We start from the raw sequence: 23,618 nt of genomic DNA, 5'->3' as shown, positions 1-23,618 counted from the left end.
TTGTACATACTCCCTGGTGCCTACCATCTCTTCTTACACCGTCACCTGCTGACTCCCAATGATCAAAGCAACAGTGTAAACTCAACTCACAATGAATTTCAGTAACTTGTTCTTTTCAAAACACAGCAAGTCATAGCTCAGTTCTTTGCTGTTCTTTTTGATCAAAAATAACGTAAAATTTAAAAAACTGCAGTCTCTGTATTCTGAAATATTATGTGAAATGTTACCACAGTGTCGCTATTTCAGCCTGCTCGGTTGCCCTTATTTATGCTTAAAATACTAACCTTCCATCCAATGTTATCCCTTTTTGATGTAACATTCAAATATATATGGTCACTGCTATCTGAGGATGCCTTAATTCTGTTGTCAGTAATTAATCTTGTTACATTACATAATACCAAGTCTGCCCATTGGTCAGTTTCAAAACACGCTGCTCTTAAGACATTCTATCAATGTCTCATCCAGGCTGCAATAGAAATCTGATATTCCTAGTTTATACACAGATTAAAGTACCCATCTTTATTCTGGTCCCTGCATTATTGCAGTCCCTCCATCACATGCAGCAATATTCCTTGTAAACTTTTGTCAAAATTGTGGTTACTGTTTGAGAGGGGGTGGCCTAGGGTTTGTAGACCGGTCCCACAAGAACTTCTTTCCTCTACTAGCTTTCACTTTCACACTGATTTCCTGAACCAAGGTCATCTCTATTTCTTAGGCAAAAGTAGAAATTGCTGGAAAAGCTCAACAGGTCTGACAGCATCTGTAGAGAGAAATCAGAGTTAATGTTTCAGCTCGAGCGACCACTCCTCAGACCTTGTTCCGAATCCTGCCTTCTGAATCTTCTTACCTGCCGACTCACAATCATACATTCCTGTCCCTGAACAATGACCAAATCATAAGTGCTGTAACTGCCTCCAGGTGTAACAAATCAAGATAACTATCTGTCCCCCCCCCCCCCCCCCGATGTGTCACAGTAACTGTAACTCAGTCTCTTGCTCATAAACTGACAGTCAAAGCTGTTTGAACTTCAAACATTAATTGCACATGTGTTTACCCTGGATTGTAATATTCCTGAGTACTGCAGCTTCGACACTTCAGCTAACAGTCATATTGGGGAGTTTTTAATTATTTAATGATACCATCTTTACTTATATTTTGTATATTTTATTATCTCTACCACCAGTTTGAACACCATGTTGAAAATTAAGAATAAGACTTTAACCATTTACCAGCGATTGACCAAACAGATAGCTCCTTTCTCAATTATATAGCAAGAACCAATCCCAATCAGCTCCAAAGAATCTAGCCAAACAATACTATGACAAAAACTCCTATACAACATTGCAGACACACGAAAGCATAACTTGACATTTGCTTCGCCTTTCATTCTTTCAAATGACCTCTTGCAAGTTGAAATGTCTAATCCGTACATTTACAAATTATGTTATATGCACAACAGAAAGTTTATTAAATGACCTGGTACAAGTACCTCAAAATATATAACGAATCCAGGAGCAATTGTAATTAATGTGTGGGAACATTAAAGGGAAATTGTACACTTATAATTCAGTGAAATATCTTCCTAGGTTCTCAGGCCCCAGTGTTAATATGTCCTTGAAAGGACTAGGAATAAGAATTAGTTTGAATCCCCCTTTCTGAATGACCTACAAATAATTGGATTATGGGTAATCCAAGATGGAGGATGGGAAAAATTTCTGGCTGTAACAGCTGCTTCTTTTTTGAGGTATTTTAGGTGCTGGAGGTGATTTCCTTGAATTCAAGGAGCAGCAATGACTGTTTTGTATGCTGTTGCATTGTTTTGGAACTTTGGGAAAAAAAAGTCAAAACAACAGCAGTATTAAAAGGGAGAAGAGCAGACAAAGGAAGCACATGGTGAGGTCATTGCAGAAGAGACAGAGAACGAACCTGCACAGTTACTGCCTTTACTGTTTTGAATCCATGTATCGCTGGACATCGGAGTGCATCTGGCAAAACACTGAAATTCACAACTCATCTTGGAGGAACTGTTGGGCATAGTTCACAGCACAGAATCAGATAAGTTAATTGTTTTTTAAGTGTGGCCTACAGAGAATCGGCAGTAGTGAGTAGAGTGGGTTCTTTCTTGATTATATGTTTTTGGAGATATGTCTCTTCATTAAACTTAAAATATAAACCATAACTATTAATTTAACCTGGAGCAGTGTTTGTAGAGGAATAAAACGGTGTTATTTTCTGGGTCTGTAGATTGTGAAGGAGCAAAAATGGCCTTTAATAGAGTGATATGTACTTCTTGTCAGATGTGCGAGTTTAAAGAGAGTTTAAGGGTTACTGTGAATTATATCTGCCATAAATGCTGTTGGCTGCGAATCTTATTAGATCAAATGGATCAGTTGGAGAGGCAGTTAGAAGCAATGAGGAGCTTGCAACAGCAACAGTATGTGATGGATGGCAGTTATAGGAAGAGGGGAAAGTCTCAGATACAGTCACATAGATGGGTTAACTCCAGGAAAGGTAAGAGAGATAGGCAGCTCGTGCAGGAGTCTTTTGTGGATATACCCATTTCAAACAGGTATGCTGTTTTGCAAAATGTATGGGGTGATGAATTCTCAGGGGAACGTAGCACATACAGCCAAGTTTCTGGTATGGAGACTGGCTCTAATGCAACGAGGGGTACATCAGTTTCCAAGAGATCAATTGTGTTAGCCGATTCTCTAGTCCGAGGTACAGACAGACGTTTCTGTGGCCAGCAGCGAAAAATCAGAATGGTGTGTTGCTTCCCTGATGCCAGGATCAAGGATGTCTCAGAGAGGGTGCAGAATGTTCTCACGGGGGAGAGGTCATTATCCACATTGGAACCAACGACATAGGAAGGGAAAAGTTTCAGATTCTGAAGGGAGATTACAGAGTTAGGCAGGAATTTAAAAAGGAGGTCCTCAAGAGTAGTAATATCTGGATTACTCCCGGAGCTACGAGCTGGTGAGGGCAGGAATATGAGGATAGAGCAGATGAATGCATGGCTGAGGAGCTGGTTTATGGGAGAAGGATTCACATTTTTGGATCATTGGAATCTCTTTTGAGGTAGAAGTGACCTGTACAAGAAGGACGGATTACATCTAAATTGGAAGGGGACTAATATACTGGCAGGGAAATTTGTGAGAGCTGCTCGGGAGAATTTAAACTAGTAAGGTGGGGGGGGGGGGGGTTGGAACCTAGGGAGATAGCGAGGAAAGAGATCAATCTGAGACTGATACAGCTGAGAACAGAAGTGAGTCAAACAGTCAGGGCAGGCAGGGACAAAGTAGGGACTAATAAATTAAGCTGCATTTATTTCAATGCCAGGGGCCTAACAGAGAAGACAGGAAAACTCAGGGCATGGTTAGGAACATGGGACTGGGATATCATAGCAATTATAGAAACATGGCTCAGGGAAGGGCAGGACTAGCAGCTTAATATTCCAGGATACAAATGCTATGGGAAGGATAGAAAGGGAGACAAGAGAGGAGGAGTGGCATTTTTGATAAGGGATAGCATTACAGCTGTGCTGAGGGAGGATATTCCCGGAAATACATCCAGGGAAGTTATTTGGGTGGAACTGAGAAATAAGAAAGGGATGATAACCTTATTAGGATTGTATTACAGACCCCCTAATAGTCAGAGGGAAATTGAGAAATAAACTTGTAAGGAGATCTCAGCTATCTGAAAGAATAATAGGGTGGTTATGGTTGGGGGTTTTAACTTTCCAAACATAGACTGGGGCTGCCATAGTGTTAAAGGTTTAGATGGAGAGGAATTTGTTAAAGGTGTACAAGACAATTTTCTGATTCAGTATGTGGATGTACCTACTAGAGAAGGTACAAAACTTGACTTACTCTTGGGAAATAAGGCAGGGCAGGTGACTGAGGTGTCACTTTGGGGCTAGCGACCATAGTTCTATAAGATTTAAAATAATGATGGCAAAGGATAGACCAGATCTAAAAGTTGAAGTTCTAAATTGGAGAAAGGCCAATTTTGACGGTATTAGGCAAGAACTTTCTAAAGCTGATTGGGAGCTGATGTTCGCAGGTAAAGGGACGGCTAGAAAATGGGAAGCCTTCAGAAATGAGATAACAAGAATCCAGAGAAAGTAAATTCTTGTTAGGGTGAAAGGAAAGGCTGGTCAGTATAGGGAATGCTGGATGACTAAAGAAATTGAGGGTTTGGTTAAGGGAAAGAAGCATATGTAAGGTATAGACAGGATCGATCGAGTGAATCCTTAGAAGAGTATAAAGGAAGGAGGAGCATAATTAAAAGGGAAATCAGGAAGGCAAAATGGGGATATGAGATAGCTTTAGCAAATAGAATTAAGGAGAATCCAAAGAGTTTTTTACAAATACATTAAGGACAAAAGGGTGACTAGGGAGAGAATAGGGCTCTTCAACGATCAGTAAGGCGGCCTTTGTGTGGAGCCACAGAAAATGGGGGAGATACTAAATGAATATTTTGCATCAGTATTTACTATGAAAAATGATGTGGAAGATATAGACTATAGGGAAATAGATGGTGACATCTTGCAAAATGTCCATATTTACAGAGGAGGAAGTGCTGGATGTCTTGAAATGCATAAAGGTGGAAAAATCCCCAGGACCTGATCAGGTGTACCCAAGAACTCTGTGGGAAGGTAGAGAAGTGATTGCTGGGCCTCTTGTTGAGATATTTGTATCATTGATAGTTACAGGTGAGGTGCCAGAAGACTGGAGGTTGGCTAACGTGGAAGGATGGTAAGGACAAGCCAGGGAACTATCGACCAGTGAGCCTGACGTTGGTGGTGGGCAAGTTGTTGGAGAGAATCCTGAGGGACAGGATGTACATGTATTTGGAAAGGCAAGGACTGCTTAGGAATAGTCAACATGGCTTTGTGCGTGGGAAATCATGTCTCACAAACTTGATTGAGGTTTTTGAAGAAGTAATAAAGAGGATTAATGAGGGCAGGGCGGTAGATATGACCTATATGGACTTCAGTAAGGCGTTTGATAAGGTTCCCCATGGGAGACTGATTAGCAAGATTAGATACAGGGAGAACTAGCCATTTGGATACAGAACTGGCTCAAAGGTAGAAGACAGAGGGTGGTGGTGGAGGGTTGTTTTTCAGACTGGAGGCCTGTGACCAGTGGAGTGCCACAAGGATCAGTTGTGGGTCCTCTACTTTTTGTCATTTACATAAATGATTTGGATATGAGCAAAAGAGGTACAATTAGTAAGTTTGCAGATGACACCAAAATTGGAGGTATAGTGGGCAGCGAAGAGGGTTACCTCAGATTCCAACAGGATCTTGACCAGATGGGCCAATGGGCTGAGAAGTGGCAGATGGAGTTTAATTCAGATAAATGTGAGGTGCTGCATTTTGGGAAAGCAAATCTTAGCAGGACTTATACACTTAATGGTAAGGTCCTAGGGAGTGTTGCTGAACAAAGAGAGACCTTGGAGTGCAGGTTCATAGCTCCTTGAAAGTGGAGTTGCAGGTAGATAGGATAGTGAAGAAGGTGTTTGGTATGCTTTTCTTTATCCATCAGAGTATGGAGTACAGGAGTTGGGAGGTCATGTTGCGACTGTACAGGACATTGGTTAGGCCACTGTTGGAATATTGCATGCAGTTCTGGTCTCCTTCCTAACGGAAAGATGTTGTGAAACCTGAAAGGGTTCAGAAAAGATTTCCAAGGATGTTGCCAGGGTTGGAGGATTTGAGCTTTAGGGAGAGGCTGAACAGGCTGGGGCTATTTTCCCTGGAGCATCGGAGGCTGAGGGGTGACCTTATAGAGGTTTTCAAAATTATGAAGGGCATGGATAAGATAAATAGGCAAAGTCTTTTCCCTGGGGTTGGGGAGTCCAGAACTGGAGGGCATAGGTTTAGGGTGAGAGGGGAAACATATAAAAGAGACCTAAAGCGCAACTGTTTCACACGGAAGGTGGTATGTGTACGGAATGAGCTGCCAGAGGATGTGGTGGAGGCTGGTACGATTGCAACATTTAAGAGGCATTTGGATGGGTATATGAATAGGAAGGGTTTGGAGGGATATGGGCTGGGTGCTGGCAGGTGGGACTAGATTGGGTTGGGATATCTGGTCGGCATGGACAGGTTGGACCGAAGGGTCTGTTTCCAAGCTGTATATCTCTATGACTCTATGACTAAAGAATTTAGGAATTCTGTGGTTTCAGAATGTTTAGTGTCAGGTAGGTTGGAAGAGCTATTATATAAATCCTACAATAATTAAGAATACTTATTGGTGAAATTAAACTTCAATGCAAAATGAAGGATGTCCATTTGTCCAGAACAAATGTTATTCATTAATAGGTGGATCAATGATACCCGGTAATCCAAATCTTAAACTAACAAGTTAACAACTAACAGTCATGTTATGAGCACCAGATCACAACTGTTTTGAATAAGAAGTGTTCAGCCAACATCCCCAACAGTTGAACAGTGCCATCATTTCAGTCCAGTGTCATCAACATTCTTGATGATCTCCATGAACTAGAAGCTTATGTATGTCAGCCACCAGCAACCTGGCTGCTCGAGCACAGCAGAGAGTGGCTGATGACTTTGATTCACTTCCCAAGTTCCAGTTGTCTTTGCATTATCTCCAAAGTTCAAATCAGTTATCTTAGAGAATACTCGACATTCGACCAGGTGCATTTGCTGCAAAAACATTGCCGAGGGACTCAAAAATCCACTCATCATAGCTTCAATTGGCTTTACTCGGGAAAGCTTAGTAGGAAGGGAACCGTAAATTGAGAAAATACAAGTCAGGAAATATTTGGTCATCAGACACATATCTTTCATAAATTTGCAGGACTTATTAAATAGATTCTTTTTCAGGCAAGCATCATACTTAGTGATGTAGAAGGAGGCCCTTCAGACATTAGTCAGATTCAAAAGATACAAGCTAATGGTGAGAACAAGAAGAAAAACTGTGGAGAGGTCAATCACAATACGGACCAAGGCACTGCAGCTCAGAAGGTTATCTGTGATTGTGGTGTTGATAATGGGAGTGAGAATAGTGTGGAGATGACAGAATAAAAATGTGACTGTGATAGGGAATTCTATAAATAGAGTGAAAGTCAGTGTCATAGAGTCATACTGCACGGAAACAGACCCTTCGGTCCAACACTTTCATGTTGACCAGATATCCTGAACTGATTTGGTCCCATTTTCCTGCATTTGGCCCATATCTTTTTAAGGAGCCCTATTCTCTCTCTAGTTACTCTTTTACCCTTAATGTATTTGTAAAATCTCTTTGGATTCTCCTTGGCAAATAGGATTAAGCTAACTCATGATCCCTTTTTGCCCTCCTGATTTCTGTCTTCAGTATACTTTTATTACCCTTCTCTAGGGATTTACTCAATTCCAGCTAAATATATTTGCTTTTTTCTTGACCAGAGCCTAAATTTCTGTCGTCATCCAGCCTTGCCGTTCACACGGTCTCTGAACTCTCATTATCTCATTTTTGAAGGCCTTCCACTTTCCAACCATTCCCTTTACCTGTGAATAGCCTCTGTCAATCAACTTTTGAAAGTTCCTGTCCAATACCACCAAAACCGGCCTTACTCCAATTTAGAACTTTAACTTTTTGATCAACTTTAACTTTTCCAAACTATTTTAAAACTAATAGACTTATGATCACTGGTCTGAAAGTGATCCCCACAGTCACCTGCCCTGCCTTATTTCCCAACAGGAGGTCACGTTTTGCTCCTTCTCTAGTAACAGGACATTGGTTCGGCCACATTTCAGATATACAGGAAAGGCAACTTGTAAGGGTTCAGAAAAGATTTACAAGGATATTGCCAGGGTTGGAGGATTTGGGCTACAGGGAGAGGCTGAATAGGCTGGGGATTTTTGCCTTGGCGTATCAAAGGCTGAGGGGTGACCTTATAGAGGTTTATAAAATCACGAGGAGCATGGATAGGGTAAATCAACAAGGTCTTTTCCCTGGGTTGGGGAGTCCACAACTGGAGGGAATAGCTTTAGAGTGAGAGAGGAAAGATTTAAAAGGGAACTGAGGAGCAACTTTTTCACGCATAGGGTGGTGCATGTGTATACAATGTGATTGAGAGTGTGGTGCTGGAAAAGCACAGCAGGTCAGGCAGCATCCGAGGAACAGGAAAATCGATGTTTTGGAGTAGTCCTGATAAAGGGTTTTTGCCCAAAATGTTGATTTTCCTGCTCAGCTGCTGCCTGACCTGCTGTATTTATCCAGCACCACACTCTTGACCCTAATCTCCAGCACCTGCAGTCCTCACTTACACCCTGTATATAATGAGTTGCCAGAGGAAATGGTGGAGGCTGCTCCAATTACAACATTTAAAAGGCACCTGGATAGATATATGATTATGAAGGGTTTAGAGAGATATGGGCCAAGTGCTGGCAAAAGAACGATTTGGACTGAAGAGTCTGTGTCTATGCTGTACAGCCCTATGATCCTAAGTACATTCACATATTGAATAAGAAATTTTTCTTGCACACATTTAACAAGTTACTCTTCATCCAAGCCTTTAACACAATGGCAGTCCCAGTTCATGTTTGGAAAGTTAAAACCTCCTGTCATTACAACCGTATTATTCTTACAGATATCACAGCTCCATACGTATTGTGGTTCTCAACTTCCTGCTGACTTTGGGGGAGGTGGGGGGGGAGGTTCTTATTTCTCAGTTCTACCCATATATCCAGGAATATCCTAAGGACAGCTGGAATGTTTTCTTAAACCAAAAATGCCACTTCCCCTCTTCTCTTCCTCCCCCCTTTCTATCTTTCCTATAACATCTATACTCTGGAAACATTAAGCTGCCAGCCCTGCCCCTCCCTGAGCCACAATTCTGCAAAAACCGTGAGATCCCACTCCCATGTTCCCAAACTTGTCCTGAGTTCATTTGCCTTACCTGTCAGGGTTCTTGCATTGAAGTAAATGAGTTTATTAGTCTTTCTTCATTCTCTGCCTTGCTCTGCCTACCTTGACAATTTAACTTGCTCCTCTTCTCTCATGTACCAGCCTCAGACTTCTCTTTTTTCTCACTGTCTCTTTTTGGGATTTTGTTTGGGAGATATCTGTACTTTCCTCAGCTCAGGGTAATTAATGATATTAGCAGTTTTGCTTGTTAAAGGATTAAGTGATCAGTTCTCAAATGTCAGATGAATTGCATTTGTTGGTGAGGAATTTGGTGAAAAATTAATTTGCTGCTGGCTAGCTTTGTAGAATTATATATGAAATTTCAACTGATTAGTCTTTTTTTTAACTTCAGAGTTTTCAGTTCAAAATTTCACCTTCTGGGAGCATCCAAATTCTTGAAGTAGAAACTTAACCAGGTAACAATATAGCATCATGTTTCTATTAAATTTGTAAAAGTTTCACGTTGAGAATATTAAGTGTTCTTGGTGTTCGAATCTTGGATTTATCAACCAATGGAATGAAAAAAAATCTATTTAGAACTTACAGAGAAAAAAAATTAAGTAGAACAAAACAGCGATAAGAAATAAAAACTTGCAAAAGATCTGAGATACATGTGCTTTGACAGTCAGTATATCAGATTTCATTTGATCAAAGTTAGTTACCATTGCCTAACACATGGAAGTACAGATTAAAAGTGGATATTAACAGTAACACAAATCTTTACCTTTGTTATATCTGTAGTCAGTTATTCAAGCATATTCCCAACACCTCTCTCACACTACTGTCCCAATCTCCAGGTCATCTAAAGTAGCAACTTTACCTTTTTGGTGTTCCCCATCACTCCCAACTCATTCCGTTGTATCCCAGTGAAGCAACATCCTGTTTAAAATTCTCCTTCTCGCTTCCAAATTCCTCCATAGCTTTGTCCACCCATATCTCTGTATTGTCCAACAGAAAATCCTGTATATTTTAAAATCTGCCATGAAGAGGTATATGAACATAACGAAAAATGTTTGAATTTGGTATCTAAAGGGGTACTTGTGTTTTGTTTTTCATGTGTAAATATATTTTAAAAATTCATATAAGAAACAATTTTAAAAAGTGTCATTTTTCATTTATAGAATCCAAGGGTATTACAGCTATTGTCTTTTAAATAAAACAGCTTTGGAAAAGCACATTTGTAAAACATGCCAATTCTTTTCAAACATTAAATTGCTTCCATGTTTGACTTTAGTCACATAAAAGAATAAATATGAATTGCATTTTAAGACATTATTTGTTTAGCAACACAGAATGATCAATTATAAAAGGAACTAACCCTATGAAATAGCAAGAGTGCATAACAGCGCACTCAGCACTGTACCCTTGTAAATGTTAACTAATATAAATACTTTCTGTTCCAAACTATCATCTCATATACATTTTTAAAAAGAAACTGAAAAATGAGTTTCAATTCAATTTATTTATTACAAGCAAGTGTTGTTATTAATTACACACCAGCTAAGTCTGTTGCTGTGTCAAGCTATACAAGGGGTCATCATCCATGACTTTGATCATCATTAATTTCAACTTTTCAATTTAAACTGAAGGCAGGTCCATGATCCACATGCATATATTTTCTTTCATTTTCTCATGTAGGCACCAAGTGGCTCATCATCATACTGTTATGATATGGTAAAGAACTGACAAGATGATTGTATATAGACTTCTGTAAGTAATCTTCTGATCGTTGTAAGTAATAGTTCAACTGGAAGTTGCAAATAGGAAAAGCTGTAGAAGAGGCATGACCTTCAATGTAGAAAGATCAGCTAGTACAGCCTATAAAAGGAACAAAAATGTTGATTTAATTTACCAAACAGTAAAACACCAAAATACTAAGCTCTACTTGTACCAAGTTTGTAGGTACCATTACTACTACCTATTACTACTATTAGAAAACAGTATCAGAAATTAGATAATTAATAGATTTTAGCATTTTAATGTTAGCTTCATGGCCTTGTACACAAGGCAAAACAGCTATTAATATTAAAATTGCTACACAAAATGAAAATCTTAAAATAGAAAATTTTGAAATGCCCAGCAGGTGTGCCAACATCTGATAAGAAAAAAAAAATGAATGTTTAGATCTGTAACCTTTCATCAGACCAGGGTATTTTGCTTCTCTAAGAAAATATAAATTTGTGTTAAACCTTCAAGGTGAAGCCAATGGCTAGCAAACTGATCAATTAGATATTCTGCTCCTTATATTCCTTAACTCTGAAATTCCTCTGGAAGATTTCTGAGGATATATTTAGACTTGGGGTAGAACCTAATGAATAACAAAAAAGCAATAACAGTTGGTGATTCAATCATTGGGGAACAGATGATGTTCCTGTGGTCACAGCCATGACTTCAGAATGATTTGTTGTCACCCTGGTGCCAGGGTCAAGGATGTCAATGAGCAGCTGCCCAACACTCTGAGAAGGGTGAACAGCCAGAGGTCGTGGTCCATAATCAGGAGAAATTATAGAGACAAAAAGAGGGATGAGAATCTGTAGTCATATTTTAGAGAACTAAGAAAGACATTTTAAAAATAGGATCTTAATGGTAGCAATCTCTGGATTACTCCAGGACCATTAAATAATGAGGACAGAAATAGGCTGATAAACGCATTGCCATACGATGATGTATGAAGGAGGAACAGGAACTAGTTTGGGGATGATGGTTCTTATAAAGCTAGAAAAGATGCATTTCACACAGCCAGGACCAGTATCTGGCAGTGAGGGTTACTAGCTTTTTGGGAATGTTTAAACTAGCTTGGCAAGAGAGTAACAACCAGAGTTGGATTCTGAAGGGAACGTTGTATACTTGTGCAAGTTTGGTGGTCTGTCACTTTAAAAATCCTACATTATGTAATGATGATCTCATTAGTTATTTTGAGTGGGAAACAGTTTATTCTAACCTTGCTGCTCGTGAAGAGTGCAGAAGCAGCTTACCATGTCCTCACGCCTTTAAGGATACCTTTTGTAATGAGTACTCTATGTGGGGAGAAATGTTTTGAGTTAGGGGTGTAAGCTTGCAAAGAAGCAGGTAGCCTCAGGAAAACCATGTTTTAAATGGGAAGATGTGAACTACTTTTAAAACTTATGTGGTACATTGTGCTATGCAGGCCTTTCTCATCTACAAAAAATAAAATGGTAGGAAAGTTTGACACTGTAGAACCAGATGATGAACATACAAATAGCTGGAACTCCTACACAAAGATTCCTTTATTCTGTTCAAGCTAACAAAATTGAAGAATATTTGGTCATCCCAGAGAATTATGGGGACAAGAAATTCTAACTTCCTGAGAGTCTGCTACAACCAAAGAAGCCAGGTACCAATACTTATGAAAAAATAGTAGGAATCCGACAGAACCATTTTTCACCAAAACTATTGTTGATTACTGTAAGGTTCAGATTCCACGTATGCAACTAACATGATAATAAATCCACCTCCCAATTTGTAGCAACTTTAAAGAAGTTAGCAGAATTCTGCTAATTCAGAAACCACATAAACAATGCTATGAGAGACAGACTGGTGTGTGGTTAAAGATGTGAAACAATTCGGAAGAGATTACTACGGGGAACAAAACTAGCCTTAAAGAATGCATGGAAATAGCAATGTCAATGGAATTACCAGACAAGGAAGCTCAACAGCTAAGCTCAAGCAAGAGAAAATGAGGACTGTAGGTGCTGGAGATGAGAGTCAAAAAGTATGGTGCTGAAAAAGCACTGCCAGTCAGGCAGCACCTGAGGGGCAGCAGAGTCGACACTTTGAGCATAAGCTCTTTCATCAGGAAAGAAGTTAAAAATCACACAACACCGGGTTATAGTCCAACAGGTTTATTTGGAAGCACTAACTTTCAGAGCGCTGCTCCTTCATCATGTAATTATGGAGTGTAAGATCGTAAGACACAGAATTTATAGCAAAAGTTTACAGCGTGATGCAACTGAAATTATATATTGAAAAAGAACCTGGATGGTTTGTTCAGTCTCTCATCTTTTAGAATGACATGTTGGTTTCATGAAGCAGTGCTCTGAAAGCTAGTGCTTCCAAATAAACCTATTGGACTGTAAACCAGTGTTGTGTGATTTTTAACATTGTACACCCTAATCCAACACCGGCACCTCCAATTCATCAGGAATAAAAGCTCAAGCATGACAGTTTACAAAATGTTGGCTGAGAGATGAGGAGCAATGCAAACTGAACACTGCCACTGGTGTGGAAAACAGTCACACAGCAGCATGTTGCTGGTATAAAGAAACTGTATGCAGAAACTGCTGCAAGAACAACATATTGAACATGTATTTTTAAGGAAGAAACACTATTAACATAGAGTGAAAGTGCAGAAACCAAAGAGTAGCAAGACATTCTACACAAGAAAATTTGAAAATGACAGTCCAGAGAGGACAGTTATTAAACATACTGATCATTGCTGGTGACATCTACTGACACTTCCTGAAAAACTTTGAATGTGCTAACAGCTAAAGCAACATCTAATTCAAAGTAATCATTGAGCTCGTAATGTGACTCATTTATGTTTGAAAGAAAGGACTACATACATGCACAAGGATTTGTTCTTTGCACAGAAATGTTCAAACAATTTTTTTTTAATTACCAGGAGTTTGACGTCCTATAGATTTACATTACTTTCCGAATGACAATGCCCTTGAATGATCAGAGTCAAATTGCTACCTGATCAGCACTCTTTTTGTCTGTCATATAAGTTGCTGAGCTTGTTTGAAATTTGGCAGTTTTGCATTTGTCCTGACGGCAAGCCAGAAAAGCTCCAACAACATGTCTCCAACAAATTTTCATCAATTTTAAAGTTATGTACCACCAAGTGACCACTTCAATAATTTGATTTCAATTTCAACCAAATTTCTTATGAAGTTCTTCATCTGATGCCTTCATATTTTCATGTTGCACATCTCTATAACTCTAATCACTATGTGACTGGTTATGTATAAAGAAAGGAATGTTTTTAAAAGATTCTCCTTTGATAGCTCAGGAGTTGGGCTGTACTAGATCATAAAACCAACATCTTTAGGCTGCTTGTCCAACTCTGGCTTGAAGGAATCTTGAGTCTTTTAGCGATGGTGATATAGTGATGAGAATAGTTGCCTTCCAAACAATTGACTTCTCTCGATTCCTAACCATCATAGTTTGTTCACATCCACATGTCTCAATTTAAAAATCCCAATGTTTACACTGAACCTGATCCACCAGTGGTGAGGATTTAGGGGACTATTGTGGTACTTTGGTAGTGTCCCTACCTCTGAGTCAGAAGGCCCAAATTCAAGTCCCACCTGCTCCAGAGGTTGTAAACATTTGAACAGATTAATAAAAATATCTGTAAGTCTCTGGATTCCCTTTCTCAAATAACAAAGTGACATGCACCATTTTCCAAACTACTGAACCAGTTCTAAATCCTGAAATCTCGAAAAACTATATTAGAACATCTCCAGTGAAGGATAGGAGATTTCCTTTGCTAAAATACTTTAATAAATCAGATTTTTATTTTATGTTTTAGTTATTTACAGGATGTGGTATCTCTTGCAAGACCAGCATTAACTCCTAATCTCGAATTGCCCTGGAGGAAGTCATGTTTACTTGCCTTCTTGAACTGCTGAATTCTGTCAGGTGTTTTTTTTTAAATATGTTTTTTTAAAATTCATTTATGAAATGTGGGCTTTGCTGGCTAGGCCAGTATTTATTTCCCATTCCTAATTGCCGAGAGGGCAGTTGAGAGATAACCACATTGATCTGGGTCTGGACTCACATATAGGCTAGACCAGGTAAGGGTGACAGTTTCCTTCCCTAAAGGACATTAGTGAACCAGATGGGTTTTTCCAACAATCAACAACAGTTTCATGATCATCATTAGACTCTTAATTCTAGTTTTGTTTTATTAAATCCCACCATCTGCCTTGGTGGGATTTGAACCGAGATCCCCAGAACATTGCGTCAGTCTCTAGATTAATTGCCTAGCAATAATGCCACTGGGCCATTACTGCCCAAAACATTAAGAATGGAGTTCCAGGATTTTGATCAGGCAACAACAAAGGAACATTGATATAGTTCCAATTCAGGAAGGTATTTGATTTGGAAGGAAATTTGCAGGTGACTGTGTTCCTTTGCAACTGCTGCCCTTGTACTTTCAGATGGTAAGGTTGTAGATTTGGAAAGTGGTGTCAAAGGATCCTAGATGAGTTACTACAATGTATCTTGTAGATGGTACACACTTATTGTGGGTAAATCACCACAGTTACCTTCACTTTAGCTACTTATTAAGAAACCTCCTAGACAATCAAGTACTAAAACAATGATTTAAACTTCATTGCACGTCGCAATCAAAATACGACCCTCAAGTAAGAAAGCAAGGATTCCAATCAACAGTGTCTCTAGAAATGTCCAGAGTTCGATCCTTGTACAGTGTTATTCTGCTATTCAATTGCTCTGGTTTTGGATTCTTGAACACATTTCTCTCTTTTAAGTTTGGGATGTGACATTATTAATAGTTCTTTAGATTCTTTTGTCCCAAACAATGATTACTCTTTTGGAGACCATAAATCTGGTAGCTTGCCTCCTTATCAGAACTAGCTCCAATGTTCCCTGTTACATTTGAAGTTAGCTGACTGTTTGAAACAGCCTGCCTGCAATTAACCCCTTTACTTCAAGACATTCTATCCACAAACAGACTTAATTTTCCATTTGTCATAAGACAGCAGATTTTTAAGCAATTTTATCTCTTCTCTCCCTAGAAATGGCTTGTTTGTTCCTTCATTTCAGTTAATCAGCATGTTGCTTTTAATTCCTTTGTAACAGCTTCGCCTTGCCTGTTTCATCTTGGGAAACAGTTTATTTCCGAAAGAGTTATTGCTGATTCTTTCAATCCATGAGGTTATAAAAGTTCGGAAGTTCACATTGTCACACAATGCTCCACTGTGCTTCGGTGTAATCATAAGCAAACATCACCACATCTGACCTTACAATGGAAGAAAGGTTATTGATGAAATACCCAAAGGTGACAGGGCCCGGGTCAAGACCCTGAGGAACTCCTGCAGTGATGTCCTAGAGCTTAAATAACTGACTCCAACAACCATCTTGCTGTATGCAAAGTATGCTAGACGCATACCATTGACTCCAGTTTTGCTAGGACTCCTTGATGCCATACTTTGTCAAATGCTACCTTGATGTCAAGTATTGTCACTGTCATCTTATCTCACCTATGTTTGGACCAATGCTATAACGATGTCAGGAGCTGCATGGCCCTGGGAGAATCTAAGCTGTACAACAGTGAATGGGTTATTCGCTTGCAAGAGCTGTTTGATAACACTGTCATGACACACTACTCATAGGGTGATGAATGGGCAGTTTGAATTTGTTCTGCTTTTTGTGCATGTTACATACCTGAGCAATTTCTCATTTTGCTGACATGCTCTCTTGCATTCTTCTTTGATGTCCTGGCTTTATAGTAATATGAGAATGGGGAATATGCCGAAACAAACAAACTCAGAGATGTCCAATTTTGAGTTGCTAATTTGTTCAAAATGTGCCCCATTTAGCACACTGCATTTTGACATATGACATGGCCTCCTTAGTGACTGTGTTACTATCACTCCTCCCAATACTGTCAAACACAAATACATCAGCAACAGGTAGATTACGAAGGACAAAATTAAATAGATCTTTTCCTCCTGTTAGTTCCCTCACCACCTGCCACAAATGCAGTCTGACAGCTGTGTTCTTTCGGATTAGACCAGTTCATCTGCTACCATGCCACTTGTTGGCTATAGATATTGAAGTACTCCACTCCATCGTGCACTTGTCACCCTCAACACTGCCTCCAAGTATGCTCAATATGGAGAAGTACTGATTTATCAGTTGAGTTAACCACAATGCTGTGGGTGTAGACACTAGATTTCCTTCTGTAAAGGTCATTAGTGAACACTACTGGGTTTTCCTTTGCAACAATTGACAATGGTTACATGGGCTAGATTTTTATTTCAGATTAAATTAAAATTTCAACATCTTATATGGTAGGTTTCAAATCCATGCCCCAAGGACCTTTGTATTCTTTTACTTTTAGGTTTATATTGCCACTTGCCTATTTAGTGACTCTTGACAATTGGTTTATATTACGTGCTACCTAACAGTATACAGAGGAACAGAGGCTTGGGTCTCTGGATTGCTAATCCAATGGCTTTGCCACAATCTCCCTGTTAACAATTGGCAATGGTTTTATAGATATCATTAAGCTAGCTTTTTAATTCTGGATTTCTTTTTTTTTATTAATTGAATATAAATTGCATCAGCTTCCTTGGCAGGATTTGATCCTGTGTCCCAGAGGATTTGCCGAGGCTTCTGGTCTACCAATCCAGTGACATTATCAGGCCACTAAATGTTCAGAAACAAAGTTAATGCTGACCTCCTTCTTGACTTTAAATACTGATGCCAAGTAATTATTCAACTTGTCTCCTATTTTCCCATGACAGTATCCGAACTAGCAGTTTAACTAGCATTTGCTTCCCAAATACCCTCTTTTGCAATAATTGCTTTTTTTTGCATGTTGATTTTGACACCTCTTGCAAATCTTTTCATAGTTTCTTTTATTATCTGTTTTGTCACCCTTTGTTGTTCTCTGTATCTCTCCTAATGATCAAGGCCTGTGCTATTTTGTGCATCTTTGTATTCTTTTACTTTTAGTTTTATATTGCCACTTGCCTATTTAGTGACTCTTGACAATTGGTTTATATTACGTGCTACCTAACAGTATACAGAGGAACCCTGATTATCCGAATGGCATGGGCGGGAAGTATTTTGTTCGAATAATCGAATGTTTGGACAATTGAATGCTGGATAATTGAGGTTCCTCTATACTAAACTCAATTATGCTATGATTGTTATCAGCTAAATGCTCACACATTGTGAAAGCTGTTAACTAAATTTGGGTTTTTACTCATCACTAAATCTAATAAAGAACAAGCCCTCCTGTTGGTTCTAAAATATATTATTGTGAAAAATCTATCCTGGATACACTCCAGATATTCACTTCTTTTCTAACATGTTAGCCTGCTTATTACAATCTATATGAAAGCTAAAATTACACACTAAAACTGACTTGCCTTTACAACATACTTATCTATTCTCTATATTATACAATCTATTATTTTACATGTGCTATTCGGGGATATATACACAACTCACATTAGAATATAAGAACTAGGATCAGAAGTGGAAATTCAGCCCTTGAGCCCACTTGCCACTCAACACAATCAGAGCTGATCTAATCTTGGCCTGAACTCCACTTCCTGTCTGCTCTCCATATCTTTTTAATTAAACTACAGAACTACTACAGTTCTGCAGTCTTTCCAATTTTTTAATTTTACCTACAGTCTTCACTATCTGATTATTATTCTATACATCCTCTCTTATCATTGATGTGTTTCACCTTTAAATCATTTGGAGGAAACCAGAGCACCGGGGGAAACCCATGCAGACACGGGGAGAATGTGCAAACTCCACACAGACAGTCGCCCGAGGCTGGAATCGAACCTGGGACCCTGGTGCTGTGAGGCTACAGTGCTAACCACTGAGCCACCGTGCTGCCCTGTTGGAGATGCTGGTGTTGGACTGGGGTGTATAAAGTTAAAAATCACACTTGAAAATCTAACTTTCAAAAATGTTTGTGCTTTACCTATGAAAGAACTGAAACCAACATGGTCATTCTAACAGATGAAAGACTTAACAAACAATCCAGGTCTTTTTCAATATATAATTTCAATTAAAACACACTGTAAACTTTTGCTATAAATTCTGTGAAGTACAATCTTATACTCCACAACCACCTGATGAAGGAGCAGCGCTCCGAAAGCTAGTACTTCCAATTAAACATGTTGGACCATAACCTGGTGTTGTGTGATTTTTAACTATGTTCAAAGATGTTATTACACACCTCTGGAGCAGATAGGACTTGAACCCAGGCCTCCTGTCTGAGAGGCAGGGATACTCCCACCGCACCACAAGAGCCCTCAGAAAGCGCACAGTCCTCATTAACCTGTTAAGAGATGCAATAACACATCTTTGCAGCAGGTTTTACTTGAAACCTGGCCTTGAGCTCAGAAGTAGAAAAACTACCATTGTGCCATAAGAGTCCATATGAGGACCTGAATACGCTGGGCAAATCTGACCTACAGCTAAAATCTCTTCTTCTCCTCCTTAACTCCTAGTGATGTGCTATATTCTGCATCACCTCTGTTCAATTTCCCAGTCATGTTGTATTGCAAGGGGGATTACCCACTGCTGCATCCATATTTGTGGGCAAATCGTTTGTGCAGAAATGTTGAAGTCAAGCTAGGGACATGACACAAGGACAAAGTTCCTGCATGGTGCTATCCAGTGGCTTCAAAGAGGTTGGATGACTTTTGCAGGGGGTAGGGTTTTGAGGACAAAATTGAGAAGTTTGCACGACAACAATCTGGCCTGGCTGACAGAATGACAGTGATGAGAGAATGAATGTTGTCACCCTAACAATGAAGAGCAGGTTCGGGCTTAACAGAGTCACTGTCATTCCTCCAGGAAGGGACGTTACTTATCATGGCGATCTGCGAAAGTACCAATTGCTAGACTTCAGTGCCTGTCACACCATTCCCTATAGATTTGAACAATTTAAAAATTATAAACAATCAAAACACTTGTGTAACTGTAGTAACAGCTAGCTGAAATCACTTGGCAACTAACCTGAAAGTAGTCAATCTCTTTATTAGTATTGGTAGGAGGTCCTTTGCATTGCTATAGATACGTTCAGCTATGTGTAATCATGAGACAGCATTAGCTGAATTGTTGAGTTCCAAAATGGTAGCACTGGCTTCACATCAGCACGGCATTGAATGATGTCATGAGCTGCCTAGTGTGCAATCTTTTCTTGGGAGTGCAATGTTTTTGTACCAACACTCTCACTAATGTGGCTTCTAGTACAACTCGTACCAGAAATGTGCAGCATACCACGGAATATAACATTGGACTTCTAAGATACTAAGTGCCTAAGAAGCAGATGTTGCCAATCTGCACTGTTCACTCCTGAGCTAATAATTAGCACATTCTTACAATTATCTGATGGAGAGTGGCAACAACTGTTCCCCAAGATTCTAGCCCACCCATAAAAAAGTATAGCACACTCTATTCCACAATGAAATTAGAACTCCTTACTTCAGCTGTAGCAAGTGATGTTGCCTCCATTAGATTTTCTGCTCTGAAAGCAAATACAGCAGCTGCTAATACTGAAATAAAACAAACTGTATTAAACAGAGTTAACATTTCTCCAGGGCAGTATCTAAAAATGTCCAGCTAACCAAGTACCTGGGTGGCCTACTGATTGGTGTATTTTGTTGTCCCTTAATGTAACCAATAGCATACAGTAAATAAATATCAAAGCTATTTTCACATATGCATGCCTATCAAAATGAGTTAAGTCAGCACAGTAGCAATGCTCCAGAGCTGCTTAACTAATATCTGGTGAAGGTTTGTATTCCTAGGGAATAACGTTGGCAAAAGAATTAAACAGGATTTTATATTCCATAGTTTCTCTGATGCATTTTCTTTGAAATGATTAACAGGAAAAGTTCCATTGTCTTCACCACTGTCATATCAGTAAGGTACTTTCTTTTGTAAAATATCAAAATAGTCCTTGTAGAAATTGGAGCGCAATGAGCAGGGCAGATGCCAGGCAGGAATGCTCCCACAATGCAACAGTACTATTCTTCCTCGAACTTTACCTAAGGGTCACTAACAGTGAGATTACTGCCCAAAAATCATCGATTTAAAGTGCTCGAGTTGTCTGTGGAAACACAGCAAACAATGATAGCCCACCTTGAAAACACAACTGATGTCCAAGACAGGGATTAGGTGCATGCTGATGGCATAGTGCTGGTTTTGCATTGTAAATAAGCCATAATCAATTTTACCATACCTCATCTGAATGAATTTATCAATTTGAGGAGACAGAAATAAAAATAATATTAAGAAAACCAATTAAGAAACAGTGCTGTGATAGAGTGGAAAATTATTTAGGCAATATGTTAGGCCAATTATGATTCTTTTTAAACATTCAGGCCTTTTCACAATTTTTCATTATTCATGCTGAAACTAGTTGCTATTACCAAAGACACTCAGTGAACTGTGCAAAGATGTAACACCCTCTACTGGCAATCAGCCAGAACAACATACCAAATGTGTCTTACTGGAGCTCGGGTGTACAATTACAAGTGCAATTCAAAGAATGCTAGTTTCTTTGTACCCATACCAGCAAGAATTTCCAGTGTGTTGTATCCCAGAATCCTATCCCAAAGAAGCAAGAGCTGATCAGTTGCTAGGTACCCAGAGAATGCCCTCACCATCCACTTAAACGATATTCGAAGTCTGGAAAAAAAAAGATATGAAAGGAACATTGAATTCAAAATGTCACATAAGGCAAGCTGCATGAGCACCAGACTGAAATCAGAATCTAAGAGTATAATTTTAATGCTGTCCATCTCTTTTTTTTAAAATAAGTTCATGAATTCAGGCCAACATTTCATGATAGAAGAAATTTATGTGAACATTCATCACCCGATACACGTTACAACAAAACTCCCTGGTGGTTCAGTAGCAACCCATGCAGACGTTGATGTCTAGATTATCTTCTGTCTATAATGCATTAGCTGATTTTTCTCACAATAATTACAGGGCACTTGTTTTGGTCCCAGTGTTCTGAGGTTGAAGGGTAAGGATCATCCAGGGTTCCTTGGTCTGATCATTATCCTAATGTATGTGAGACTACTGGGTGAAGACAATGTTGGAGTAAACCAGCAATATTCTATGATTGAATCGCAGCCAACACTAATTGGAAAACCACTCCAAGGTTGTCAGTAGTTTATTTAGTATTCAAATACTTGCAATGTCCATTTTTAACCACCAAAGGGAAATGTATTCTAAAAGCAATGAATTGTACTGAGGATTTATGCACTTTATGATGAAACCTATTTCAAACGTTCTGTGAGAACAGTTAAATGTTAACATACAATTGTACCCTACCAAAGGGAGGGGATTACTGCAAATATTTTATACGTCACTTAGGACAGTTTAGGAGTCACTGAAAAGCAGCTCCAGTTGAACTAAAACAGGGGCAGATTATGTTTGAAACGCTGATTGTTGAACAGGGAAGAAATCAAGAATGACTGACTAGCTCTGTTTAATCAGGACCTAGAAACAGTTTTGGAGAGCTGGGAAAGTGAGAAGATTTCTGGCTGTGTCTTGGCAGATGTTGTGAGGGGCTCTGAAGAAACCTGGAAGCATTAATACTTCTGAACAGCTGAGAGAATGAGGGCTGACAAACCACAAGCAATATTCCCTTCATACAAGTGCGTAAGATTAGAATTTAGGGGAATCCAGAGGACAGAGCTAACTTTATGAAGCTAGGTGTTGGTGAAAATCTGGAATTATGCTGGTGAATAAGTACCAGAGTGTAGTTTCAGAGTTAAGGCAAACCTAAACCCAAGACCAGAAGGTGATCAACCAAAAAAAGGAACAATTTACAGGCAGTCCATGACAGAATCACTCTTGAGATGAAGTTTCAAGGCCAGGTCACTGTAATCCTTTATTAAGTTTATTGAGATTTGATGACCTGAAAATGTGTTGCTGGAAAAGCGCAGCAGGTCAGGCAGTATCCAAGGAACAGAAGAATCGACGTTTCGGGCATCAGCCCTTCTTCAGGATTCCTGCTTATATATCATTGTGCAATCATCTCTGAAGTAGGGCTAATGCCCGAAACGTCGATTCTCCTGCTCCTTGGATACTGCCTGACCTGCTGCGCTTTTCCAGCAACACATTTTCAGCTCTGATCTCCAGCATCTGCAGTCCTCACTTTCTCCTCTGAGATTTGATGACCCCTCATGTCACTAAGGTCTGGGAAGTGTTGCTAAGAAATCTGGGTCAATTCTCAATGGTAGAAATAAATTATACATTTATTGTAGACTGGATTGCTGTCATAGATTGTACTGTGAAGCAATGTTGTAGGTACAAAACTGAGAGATTGTGTGGCTTTATTCTCCTGGATGTCACCTTCTAAGGTTTAGTGGTCCCTAATCAGATCCTGACATATAGTCATATCATTATGGATCATAACTGTAAAAGTGATGGTCTTACTCTGAGATCATAACAGCTTAACCAAAAATCTTTACACTGAGTTTTTTTCATCCTTTGTCATAGCTGGCTTCCACAATCGCCAAATTGAAGGAGGTAACATAAGAGTATTATTTAGCATTAGATTAGAATTTTCGGTTAAACATTCGGACTGAGTTCTGATGAAGGACATATATCCAAAACAGCCAATTTTCATAACACAGGCTGTAGCCTGTTTTCTTGAGCAGCTGGGGCTAAATAAATCTACCAAGGTTCAAGTTTCAGTTCAATATCCAGATTCCTGCAGTGAATGCATGTGTGAATGATGACAGCATCTGGCATGATTGTGATGCTCTTTCCATGTTGAATAACCTGCGACATTCACAGCTGAAAATTTGGCAGGACACTGTCATATAACTTTGGTAAAGGATCACTGGCAACACTAGTGAAACTTTCATTGCAGAAGCAAACACAGCTACCATCTTTACCAACGACATTTAAAACTTCCCTCTTTTCTCC

The 23,618-nt window shown here is 39.3% G+C and overlaps 1 protein-coding gene and 1 long non-coding RNA gene across 5 annotated transcripts in view; one reads left to right on the top strand and one right to left on the bottom strand.

The window, feature by feature from the left end:
* Positions 1–23,618, top strand: part of LOC140469882 (uncharacterized) — a 79,489-nt gene that overhangs the window by 36,773 nt on the left and 19,098 nt on the right. The gene's annotated exons all lie outside the window — the stretch shown is intronic.
* The window catches only part of tbc1d19 (TBC1 domain family, member 19), a 138,792-nt gene continuing 125,535 nt past the window's right edge, over positions 10,362–23,618 (bottom strand). For all 4 annotated transcript variants that reach the window (XM_072566348.1, XM_072566429.1, XM_072566269.1 and 1 more), the window contains 3 exons: positions 21,244–21,359; positions 20,151–20,221; positions 10,362–10,736 (listed from right to left, as the gene is read on the bottom strand). In XM_072566348.1, the coding sequence (XP_072422449.1) occupies positions 10,662–10,736; positions 20,151–20,221; positions 21,244–21,359 (262 nt within the window). In that variant the 3' untranslated portion in view covers positions 10,362–10,661. The remainder of the gene's footprint in view (positions 10,737–20,150; positions 20,222–21,243; positions 21,360–23,618) is intronic.

This window comes from Chiloscyllium punctatum, chromosome 1 (genome assembly GCF_047496795.1).
Source record: "Chiloscyllium punctatum isolate Juve2018m chromosome 1, sChiPun1.3, whole genome shotgun sequence".
Classification (NCBI taxonomy): domain Eukaryota; kingdom Metazoa; phylum Chordata; class Chondrichthyes; order Orectolobiformes; family Hemiscylliidae; genus Chiloscyllium; species Chiloscyllium punctatum.
The sequence above is the reverse complement of the archived record's forward strand: the minus strand, read 5'-3'. Positions and strand labels throughout refer to the sequence as shown.